The following is a 12,223-nucleotide window of genomic DNA, read 5'->3' on the forward strand; positions in this document are numbered from 1 at the left end:
TACTACTGTTTCATGAGAAACTATTTGTTCTGTAAGCCTTCACCTGAAGTACAATAAAAAAAAAAAAATTAACTTTCAGTTTTTTTGTGTTTCTATTTACACAATAAAGGAAACCAGTATAAAATCATTAAAAGAAGCTTGGGTTTCCCTTCCATTTTTTCTGTAAACATTTATGGTGAAAGCAGTTTAATCTAGGAAATTCAGTCCTGAAATGACTCAGAGGATACCTTGTGTAACTTAAATCTTTCTGCTTCTTTTGTGAGCCAACATTAGGTACCTTTAAATAACTCTAGTACTCCCCTCTGTGGTCAAAAGAGGAAGAGCAGTTGTCTGAAAGGAAACGCCCAAATTAAATACTGCTCATTGCCTCTGCCCTTCGTGACATTAAATTGATATTGCAAGAATAAATATGGTACTGTTTACATAAACAAAGTGAAAGGGAGAACTAATGCCTTCACAATGATCCAGAGACTCTAGAAAGACTTACCCCACAGATCACCTAGTTCATTTCTACACATGAAACAAATCTTTAGAGAGCTGATGTTATGTGCTCTCTTCTGTCTCCCTACTCAAGCCCTTTCTACTGTCATCTATAGATGGGAACATAGAGATATTTAATTAATAACCACTCCATTCTCAATTCATCTTATTTAAAGAGTCAGAGTTCATGCTGGGGGGAAATCTTAGTGATAGCACATAGATATTCAGTTCCACAAAAGAGGGATTCAGAGTTTTACATATTTAGAGCTTTAGAGATTCACTAAAATTGGGTAAGGCTTATTTTTATGACAAACACAAGGAACTCAACTAAACTATAAATGGCTGTACAGTGGTATTAGTTATCATTTTTAATGCCTCTATTCTTAACAGATTTATCATCTAAAAACTGATGTCATTTTCTAACTTTAAAAAGAAACAAAGTTTAATAAAAGGAAGAAAAGACATGTAAAAGAACAATCAGTAGGAATTATCTACATAACTAAATCAACAAACAATAATAAGTGACTTTGAAGTCTTTGTGTACCCACATTTGGGAAAGGAGCTAAAAACTGCTCTAAGAGTACGAATTAATATTTTGTCAAAGAGGAGAAGTCCACTGTCAGGGCTGGGAGAAAAGGAGAAGGACTACCTGGCTCATTAAACCACAGAGGTAGCCACCACAATGTCTTTCCATTGTTTTGGAGAGGTAAGAACAAAGGTGAGGAGGGAAAAGGAGGGAAGCTGTTACGCCTCTGTGTCAAGGGAAGATCAACTGAATATGTTCTCCAGCATCATTTATTCATCCATTCAAAAATGATTTAACAAATATTTATGGAGTCCCTATTATATGCCAGATAGTCTTCTACCAATCATGGCAAACACAAATGTGTGTAAGACATAATTTCTGCCCAAAGAACTTTCAAATCTAGGGGAGATGAGACACACATAGGAGAAAAGAAGAGCTAAATATACAAGAGAAGTTTAAGTGTCAAAGCAGAGGTGCAGACAGTAAATACTGTAGGAGCTGGGGGTGGCATGGGGTGAAGTTGAGGGTAAAGATTATTACTGATGGAGTATTTAGGAAGGACTTCAGAGAAAAAGCAGATGGAAAAGGTAAAATGTCAATATTAAGACTGTATTTGGAGAAATGTTCTAAATAGTCCACTTGTCAGCCAAGAATTTCTTGGAACTTGAAAGACTCTTTCTCCATAGAAAAAGTTTCATAAACTATGGAAGTATCTTGGGCCAGTTGAACAAAAGTCACCTAGTCCATAATGGAGCCTCCTAGTGACCTGGTACCAAGCCCATCTGAGGCCTGAGCTGAGTTCCCATGGGCAGAGTTACAAAGAAAGAGAGAAGAGACAAGGATATGATCTGGGCACCAACAAGACAGGTCCCACCACCTACACCTCTAGAAGAGCCTTCAGTGGCTCTCCCAGCAGGGATCTGAGGCCACAGAAGTCGAGACAGCAGTGGCCACGCCTACCCTGCAGCCTTTGAATGGTCAAGTATTTGAGAGCCAGTGCAGTTTATGCTCATTATTAATGGGCCATTGAAAGTAATGATTGATTGCAACCATGGCAATAATTTTTATAAGAAAACTAACATTTACTGAGCACCTAGTTTGTGCCAGGTACTATAAGCCACTTTCCATTTCTCGGCCATATAATCCTCACAACTATCCTATGAGATAGATAGCATTAATCCTATTTTATAGATGAGGGGATGGGGGCTCAGAAAGGTTAAACAATCAGCCCACTGTCACACAGCATGGGATTTGACTTTGGATCTGACTCTAAAGCTTTTCCAGGGTCTCTGCCCACACACCAGGCTGCCTCTCTGAAGTGCCAACAAGAGCCAGCAAGATGGAACTTTCGCTAATCATCAGATACTTTCTTTCTAACACGAATGATTTAAATCCTTTCAGACCAGCAGCAGCAACAAAATCCAAAGAACTGACTTCCCCTGTGTTAGACCAATGGGGCTTTGTGTAGATTTCTTCTGGGGGAATCTTTCTAAAAAGATTTTAAAAATTAATCCTCTGACAGGAGTGACTGTTTTGTTGTTGCTTTGGGAGTTATTTTGCTAGCTGCCTTTTAACTTTGCTCTAGCTTAATCCGTTTAAAAAACAACTGTCTAAGGAAAAATTAGAGAATAATATCAGAGGTACACAAAGATAGGAAAAAGCTAAGACTATTTTTACTAGCCCAAGCCAGATGAAAAGTATACGTTCTACTGACTGACACACATTTGAGCAGAGAAGTCAGAATTTCTATTTCTACTCTTTACCCAATAAGTTTTACAATACATTAAGGGAAACTAGAGTATCAGTACTTAGAAAGCCTTTAACAACCCAGACCTTCATAAAGGGAAGGAGAAACAAATAATACACAAATCTTCTTCCTTATTTCTATATATTGGAAGAGAAAGGCAGAGAAATAACCACAGTTAGCACTAGAAATGCGTTATGAGTGTTTATATTTCATAGATGGAGCCCTGGTGGCACAGGGATTAAGGTCGTCAGTTTGAATCCACTAGCTGCTGCTTGGAAACCTATGGGGCAGTTCTACTCTGTCCTATAGGGTTGCTATGAGGTGGAACTGACTCGACAGCAACGGGTTTAGTTTGGTTTCGGTTTATTTCATAGATAACAGATATAGAAAAAGAAGATCTGTCTTTACTTTCTCAGGTAATGTAAGCAGTAGCTTAGGCTAACATGAGACCCTACTGACCCAGGAAACCAGCGTGCACTGGACGTGAAGTGACAGACAAATCTCTTAGCTTTAATTTAGTTAATGACGCTTTAAAAAGGAACAGCTAAAAAGTCTCTGCTCTTTTTAGAAGTATTGTGAGTTCCAATGTTACTAGCTTCATTCACAGGGAAGCTTATGGGACCCAAGATGCCAAGGAATGCAAATGGGAGTGGCACACATAGAGAATGGGTACAGGAAAGACAAAGAATGAATTGTCATTGGGTGCCAGCTGGACTTACCTCACTGAATCCTCACAACAACCTTGAAGACAAATAAGACTTACCATTGATTGAGTACCCAAGTCCTGGGATCATGCTGGGCGTTTTATGTACATTCTCCCATTGTACTGATAAGGAAATGAAGGCTCAGAGAGTTAAGGAGATCCTGTAGCCATAGATAGGGGTGTCTGGATTTAAGCCCAGTTCTGTCTGAAAACTATCCTTTTACCTACTCTCTCCCGAGCAAAAGGTGGGAGCCAGGCCTTATTCATCTTTGCAGTGCCGACTCTAAGCACGTTGCCCGAGTCACAGAAAGGACTCCATACGCAGATGTTGTCACAACTAGCCCCAAAGAGCAAGCTTTTCCTTTGGCCCATTACACACTGTCTGTCAGAGGACAGAATTCACTTCAGATCTCTGCTTTGCCTCCTTTGTGACCTTATCAGATTTCATTAGGCATTTAGTTTTGTTTTTCTATCTAACATCCAGATCCACTGTAGTCTTTTTCTCCCCATAATAAGAAAGGAATGGGCTGGGGAAAAGAGGAAAGAAAAATGAAGGGAAAAAATAAAAGTTTAGTAGACCAAAACGTAACCCTTGCTTTTCTAATATACTTACAGGAACAGCACTCGACAGAGAAGCCAAAAGTAGTTAGAGCGCATAATTGGGACTTGTTTGTTCATGTGTTTCCATCTTTATGACATCCAGCACAGCCTGAATTAACGTCTGTTTAAAAGAAATAAATACTGTCAAACCACAACTTTGTGGCCAAGAGTGATATTAATAAACCACAGACCATGTATTTTTCTTTAATTCAAAAGGTATTATTCCTGCCATTCCTGGATTTGGAGTTCAAGGCATGCTGAAGGATGTACATACTTACTGATAGTATAGAAATTAGGGGCAGGGACTCTGCACCTTACTGCCTTGGTTCAAATCCTGGCTCAGCAATTTGACAGCTACGTGACCTTGTACAAGTTACTTTAACCTCTCTGTGCCTCAGTTTTTCATCTATAAAATGGTCATATGATATGATACCTACTTCATAGGATTGTTGTGAGAATTAAATGAGTTAGTACCTATAAAAGTGCTTAAAACCGAACCTGGTACATACTATGTTTTGATAAATGTTATCACCTTTTTTTAAAAAAAAAAACAAAAACCTCTACTACTTCTACTACTCTACTGCCGTGGAGTTGAGTAGATTCCAACTGATGGAGACCCCATGTGTGTCAGAGTAGAACTGTGCTCCATAGGTTTTCAAAGGCTGATTTTTCGGAAGTAGACCACCAGTCCTTTCTTCCGAGGTGCCTCAGGATAGACTTTAATCCCCGACTTTCAGTTAGCAGCCAAGTGCATTAACCATTTGCACCACCCAGGAACTACAAATAATCCCCTGCTCTTAGGAAAATGCAAGAAACACAGAAACACAGATCCTTGGAACATTCAAGAAAAAACCCTACCCCCACCTGCCATGCAGGTTCTCAGCCTATACAACATGGGAGAGAGAACTGCCAAGCCAGTATATTATCAATACAAACTGACACTTGACTTGAATAGTAGCAGCTCAGAGAAGGCCACCTACTGAGGTTGCTCCAGGTTACCTCACCACACAAACTTCATAATGCCATTTTTTTCATGTGGCGAGTTCTTCAGATTTGCCTTTGCGAATGGTCCCTCCCTGTTATGGGGAAGAAATTCAGATACTATAACATTCATTAAGTTACTTGTGTACTTTTATTCTTAAATAATTCAGGTTTGTCATTGTTAGCTGCCATGGAGTAGGTCGCAACTCATGGGGACTCCATGCACAACAGAAGGAAACACTGCCCAGACCCATGCCATCCCCATGATCAGTTACAGATCAGACCATTGTGATCCACGGGGTTTCCACTGGCTGATTTTCAGAAACAGATCGGCAGGCCTCTCTTCCTAGTCTGTCTTCGTCTGGAAGATCCACTGGATAGATATCTTGTCATCTTTCATGATATCAGGGAAGTTTTCTGCCAACAAATCTTCAACCATTCTCTCTGTATTTTCTGTTATCCCCCTCTGTTCTGGTACTCCAATCACTCATAAGTTATTCCTCTTGATAGAGTCCCACATAATTCTTAGGGTTTCTTCATTTTTTTTTTTGAACATTTTATCTGATTTTTCCTCAGATAAGTTGGTGTCAGGTACTTTATCTTCAATCTGACTTCCATTGCCTCAATTCTGCTCCTATGGCTTTCTGTTGCGTTGTCTAATTCTGAAATTTTATTGTTAATCTTCCGGATTTCTGATTGCTGTCTTTCTATGGATTCTTGCAGCCTGTTAAATTTATGCTCTTCTCTAATCTTTTTAATTCCCTCTATTGCATGTTCTGTGTTTTGCTTAATTTCCTTCCTAATTTCTTGAAGAGTTCTATATATTAATCTTTTTATTCTGCCTCCGATAATTCCAAGAAATTTTCCTCCTCTGGAAAATTTCTAGATTCTTTATTTTTGGAGCTTGCTGAAGCCATCAGGGATTGCCTCTTTATGTGATTTGATATTGACTATTGTCTCTGAGCCATCAATAAGTTATTATATTTATTTATTTTATGTTTGCTTACTGTGTCCTAGCTTCTTGTTTTGTTTTGATATGCCCAAATAGGCTGCTCATATAAACTAGTTTGATTATTGGCACCTTTGAAGCTCTAATGTCCTGTCATCAGGTGGTTAGATCTGTTACTAGGTATGTGAGCTCAGAAGTCTGCCCACTCCTCCTGTACGGATGCAGCTCAGGTGCCCCGATAGCCACTAAGTCTGTGGTGGCTCTCACTTACAGTCCTAGACAGGCATGGGTGACTGGTGTAGGCACAGGCATCTGGCTGTAGCAGTGGAACACACTCTGAGCTAGGCAGGGGGCTGACAGCCGCCCCCGAGTGCCCAGAAGGAAGGTGTGTCCCTGTTCCCTAGAGCACATAGGTGGGTAGGTTTTGCAGCCGGACTATGAGCACCTAATGCAGTTGGCTGTAAGGACTGGGGGGCACCTCTTATTCATGGGCCCCTCTCGCAGGTGGCTAGGTGGTGTGGGTGGAACCACTAGTCCTCAGACCCCTGATGTCAGTAGGTGAAGACCCTGCTTAATGGGCCGAGCAGTGCCAAATGTCAAGAAACTGCCACTTCACAGCTGAAACAGTTGCAGTTAGAGTTCTGGTATATACCCTGTTGTACTGTGGTAATGAGGGCCTATGCTGTTGAGATGGGCCCACACAAGTCTATGCAGGGCGAAAGGCACTCAGAGTCCATGGATCCCTTATGCCTGTTCCTAGGCAAAGGAGCTGTGCCTACCCTGGGTTCCTGGCTTAGGGGAGCTGGCAGTTCATTTTTTCCCCATTTGTTAATTTGTTCACTCTCCAAGGCAGGGAGAATGGCTCCGGGTGTGTGACAGATCCTACTTCCAGCTCAGGGGACTTAGTAATTGCTAAAGCCAATCTGGGACCCAGTGCAGAGCAGGGAGCAGGGAAGTAAATGGGAGAGAGGTTTCTTCCTAAGGGAGGTGCTTTTGATCCATGAGGTAGGCCATGTGCAAGTACTTATCTTTCGTGGAGGGCTGCTTCTCACTGATTCTGGGTGGCCGTGTAGACTCTCTGCAGCTGAGTCTCTCCCAGTGTGGAAAATGCGCCTCCCTATCTCAGCTGCTTGCCTGCCTCTCCGCTCAGCCACGAGCTGCTCAGGCCTGGATGGCTCAGGCTCTCACTGGATCAGGTCTGGCAACTCCTCACTGCTTCTGAACCATCTCTCTCTCCCCCTGCCACTCAGTCCAGTTCCTCAACTCTGCATTTGATATTCAGGGCTCCCAGATTGCCATATATAATTGAATCACTTGTTTCTTTCAGGTCTTTGTTGTAAGGGGGTCCACCAGAAGCATCTGACTACTCCGCCATCTTGGCCCCGCCCCTAAACTGCCAACCTTTTGGTTAGTAGTCGAGTGCTTAATCCTTTGTGCCCGCCCCAGAACTCCTTGGCAAAAAGTAAGTGCCCCATAAAGGTTAGCTCATGTGTCACGGTTATTGATCTTATAATAATGGAGTAGTAGAATTGAAAATAGTTTTTAAGTATAAATTCCACTTACTGGTGGTTTCTATCATAATTGCAATATACGTTGTTGTAGCACAAAGCTATAAAGCCTGCACTTACACCTCTGAAAATCATATAGATGTATTTCATTCTTTCATTATGTTATTCTGTGGGGTGGTAAAACTCTGAAATGAAAATACTGGTTTAATATACAGTGTATCTAAAATAATATGGGAGAAATCACACAATTTACATTTATTATGTGATATATGTATAGAATATTAAAAAAAAAAAAAAGCAAAACCAAAAACTTCTACCCAGCCTTCTGCTTAACTAGGCCATTGAAATCTACTTAGCCAGTAGAAGACAAAATAATCTTTCATTTTCTTTTTAGTCCACTTTAAAAAAAAAGTATGAGTATAAAAACATAAGCTCAGTGTGAACACTGCTAGGGAAAAACAGAGAAGCAATACAAAAATTAAGTTAAGCTGCTTATGAATGCTCAAGCTGGATTCTTTTTCAAAGTCTTAAATGTTGGATTAGCTTCAGTAAAGTTCAAATTTTGTCTTTATTCACATAGCAGTTAGCGTGACTATCATTAAAAAATGCCCCATTTCTATAAGAAAAATATACTCTTCTAGAAGTAGTGTCAGAAGGGCATTTTAGCTGGGGCATTACAAATCCTGTTTACTATATCCATAAATTACAGATTTCTCTGGATGCATTTTTTATACACATGTGGCCTTGCCTCTAAATCTTGAAAAATAACTGCAAACAAAAATATGTGTTTGTTGGCATTGGCTTGTAAAACAGAAACAATAACTGAGACATAGTTTGTCAACGAAGGGGGCTGCGGTATATTCAGGAGAGAGATACATAAATATTCATACGCATATACTCTTATTCTAAGATTATCTTCCTCTCCAGTGTTAAGTAGAGTTGTTTGTAACACTTGCTACATAACTAAAAACAAACAAAAACTTTCGATATTGTTGTTAAATACTAAAAGGTTCAAGTTTTTTTTTTTTTTTTAATGATACTAACAATGATAACAAACTCTTAAATATAGTCCTTTCTGTGTACCAGGAGGAGTTCCTGGGTGGTGCAAATGGTTAATGCACTTAGCTGCTAATCAAAAGGTTGGAAGTTCAAACCTAGTTAGAGGCACCTCGAAAGAAAAGACTGATGGTCTACTTCTGAAAAATCAGCCATTGAAAACCCTTTGAAGCACAGTTCTTCTCTAACACACATGGGGTTGCCATGAGTCAGAATCAACTCAGCTACAAATGGATGTACAAGGCACTTTGTCCTAAGCGCTTTACAAATATCAAATGTTTAATCCTCACAACAACCTTATGAGGTAGGTATTATAAACCCCATTTAACCCTTTGGTGATGCAATTCTTTTCTGCTTTGAATTTTTTGTAATACATGTGTTTTCATTAATGGAAGCATGCTAAATGATGGAGTGTGTCTGAATTTTTGGTAAGTAGTATGGATTTTTTTTTCTTTCCCCCTCCCCCAAGTCTACCCTAAGTGTTTAGTAGTACATATGAAGTACCACTAATTATACCCCAGAGTTCCCACCAGGGTCTATGGGTACATATGTGTAACAAAATTTTTCAAAATTTCTGTTTTTCCTACCAAAAATTCAGACACCTCATATAATACCCTGTAAAAACAGTAATTTGCAGCACACGCCCATTTCTTCAGCTTCAAGTAGTCATAAAGGCCCCTGCCTTGTGGCAGCACGCACTGTCAGCAGCTTCCCAGTAAACCCCAGAGGCTGAAAAAGTTCACGGTTGCTATATATACCACTGGGCACAAAAGGGTTAACGGGTGAGTAAACTGAGACTGAGAGGTTAAATATCATGTCCAAAATTACACAACTGGTGACTGGATTTCAGCCCCAGCAGTCCAGACCAAATGAATCCCATCTCTGAGAGTGAACCTGGGCATCAGGTAGTTTTCAAAAGCCCCTAGCGGGGATTCTGACAAGCAGCTAGGGTTGAGAACCATTCATCTGGAGATGTGGTCCTCGAATGGCAGCAGCAGCAGAACCACCTGGAGGTTTTGTTAAAACACAGATTTCTGGGCTCCACTGTAATTTCTGACTGACTGGGTTCTCAGGTGATGCTGGTGCTGCCCGTATGGAAATACACTTGGAGAACCACAGATCTAGACTAATACTTGGGACATCAACTCCTAGTGCCTTGCTTTTTAAATCATACCACATTACTCCTTAGCATTTGAAAAAGAAATACCTAGTGGCAGTGGCATGAAGAACAAAGTCTACCTTGTAAAGCTTTATTTCCGTTTCCTGATATGCCATTATTCCCACCTGACCCTGTTGACATAGTCAACTGTGTAATGATGAATAAATCAATGAAAAGCCTCAGAATTGTGTTTTATGTTGTTGTTTGTAACCTCAGTTTTATCTTAAGATAAGTACCTCTCTTGTTGTCGTGAGAATATAATAATAATATATGTAAATATGTCCAGCACAACGCTTATAACAAAAATGGTTTTAATTAATCTCATTTTTTAGCAAAAACATAATTTTAGCAATCTTTTATTTTTTAATTTTTTCCCATACAAAAATTTATACATATATTGTTACGTGACTCTAATTGCTCTCCCCATACTATGACAGCATACTCCTCCTTTCCACCCTATTCGCCACGTCCATTCAGCCAGCTCCTAACCCTCTCTGCCCTCCCATCTCACCTCCAGACAGAAGTTGACAGTTTAGTGTCCTGCATCTTTTTGAGCTAATAGGCACACTCCTCACGAGTATCACTTATGTCCCACAGTCCAGTCCAATCCCTGTCTGAAGAGTTGGCCTCGGAAATTGTTTTAGTTCTGGACTGATAGAGAATCCAAGGGCTGTGCTTTCTGAGGTTCCTCCAGTCTCAGTCAGACCATTAAGTCTGGTCTTCTTACTAGAATTTGAGTTCTGCACCCCACCTTTCTCCTGCTCCATCCAGGACTCTCAGCTGTGCTCCCTGTCAGGGCGGTCATTGGTGGTAGCAGGGCACCATCTAGTTCTTTTGGTCTCAGGCTGATGAAGTCTCTGGTTGATGTGGCCCTTTCTGTCTCTTGGGCTAATACTTTCCTTGTGTCTTTGGTGTTCTTTATTCTCCTTTACTCCAGGTGGTTGGGACCAATTGATGCATCTTAGATGGCAGCTTGCAAGCTTTTAAGACCCCAGACACCACTCACCAAAGTAGGATGCAGAACATTTTCTTAATAAGCTTGTGATGCCAATTGACCTAGATGTTCCCTGAAAGCATGGTCCCCAGACCCCTACCCCTGCTACTCTGTCCCTCAAAGTGTTTGATTGTATTCAGGAAACTTCTTAGCTTTGGATTAGTCCAGTTGTGCTGAATTCCCCTGTACTGTGTGCTGTCCCTGCCTTCACCTAAGATAATTCTTATCTACTATCTAGTTAGTCAATAAGCCTCACTCTCCCTCCCCACCCTTGTAACCATCAAAGAATGTTTTCTTCTGTGTTTAAACCTTTTCTTGAGTTGTTATAATAGTGGTCTTATACAATATTTGCCCTTCTGTGATGGAATAAATTCACTCAGCATAATGCCCTCCAGATTCCTCCATGTTATGTTTCACGGCTTCATCGCTGTTCTTTATCATTGCGTAGTATTCCATTGTGGGGATATACCATAATTTGTTTATCCATTCGTCCATTGATGGGCACCTAGGTTGTTTCCATCTTTTTGCTATTGTGAACAGTGTTGCAATGAACATGGGTGTGCATATATCTACTCATGTGATGGCTCTTATTTCTCTAGGATATATTCCAAGGAGCGGGATAGCTGGATCGTATTGGTACTTCTATTTCTAGCTTTTTAAGGAAGTGCCAAATCAACTTCCAAACTGGTTGTACCATTTTACATTCTCACCAACAGTGTATAAGTGTTCCAGTCTCTCCACAACCTCTCCAGTATTTATTATTGTGTGTTTTCTGGATTAATGTTAGCCTTGTTGGGGTGAGATGATATCTCATTGTAGTTTTGATCTGCATTTCTCTAATGGCTAATGATCATGAGCATTTTTTCATGTGTCTGTTAGCCACCTGAATATCTTCTTTGATGAAGTGCCTGTTCATATCCTTTGCCCATTTTTTAATTGCGTTATTTGTCTTTTTGTTGTTGAGGTTTTGCAGTATCTTGTAGATTTTAGAGATCAGATGCTAATCCAATTTGTCATAGCCAAAATTTTTTTCCCAGTCTGTAGTTTGTCTTTTTACTCTTTTGGTGAAGTCTTTTGATGAGCGTAAGTGTCTGATTTTTAGGAGCTCCCAGTTATCTAGTCTCTCTTATGGTGCTTGTGCATTGTTACTTATGGTTTGTATTGTGTTTATGCCATGTATTAGGGCTCTTAGCATTGTCCGTATTTTTTCTTCCATGATCTTTATCATTTTTTATTTTATATTTAAGTCTTTAACCGGTTTTGAGTTAGTTTTTGTGCATGGTGTACGGTATGAGTCTTGTTTCAGTTTTTTGCAGATGGATACCCAGCTATGCCACCATCATTTGTTAAAGAGACTGTCTTTTCCCCAATTAATGGACTTTGGGCCTTTGTCAAATATCAGCTGCTCATAGGTGGATGAATCTATGTCTGGATTCTCAATTCTGTTCCATTGGTCTATGTATCTGTTGTTGTACCAGTACTAGGCTGTTTTGACTGCTGTGGCAGTATAATAGGTTCTA

General features: G+C 40.2%; 1 protein-coding gene across 1 annotated transcript in view; it reads right to left on the reverse strand.

Moving 5' to 3' along the window:
* The window catches only part of LOC101347682 (24-hydroxycholesterol 7-alpha-hydroxylase), a 163,185-nt gene that overhangs the window by 79,411 nt on the left and 71,551 nt on the right, over nt 1-12,223 (reverse strand). Inside the window, 1 exon segment of the mRNA XM_004379526.1 lies at nt 4,070-4,177. Within this exon segment, the coding sequence (XP_004379583.1) occupies nt 4,070-4,177 (108 nt within the window).

The sequence above is a fragment of the Trichechus manatus genome, unplaced genomic scaffold, assembly GCF_000243295.1.
Source record: "Trichechus manatus latirostris isolate Lorelei unplaced genomic scaffold, TriManLat1.0 scaffold00065, whole genome shotgun sequence".
NCBI classification, from domain to species: Eukaryota; Metazoa; Chordata; class Mammalia; order Sirenia; family Trichechidae; genus Trichechus; species Trichechus manatus.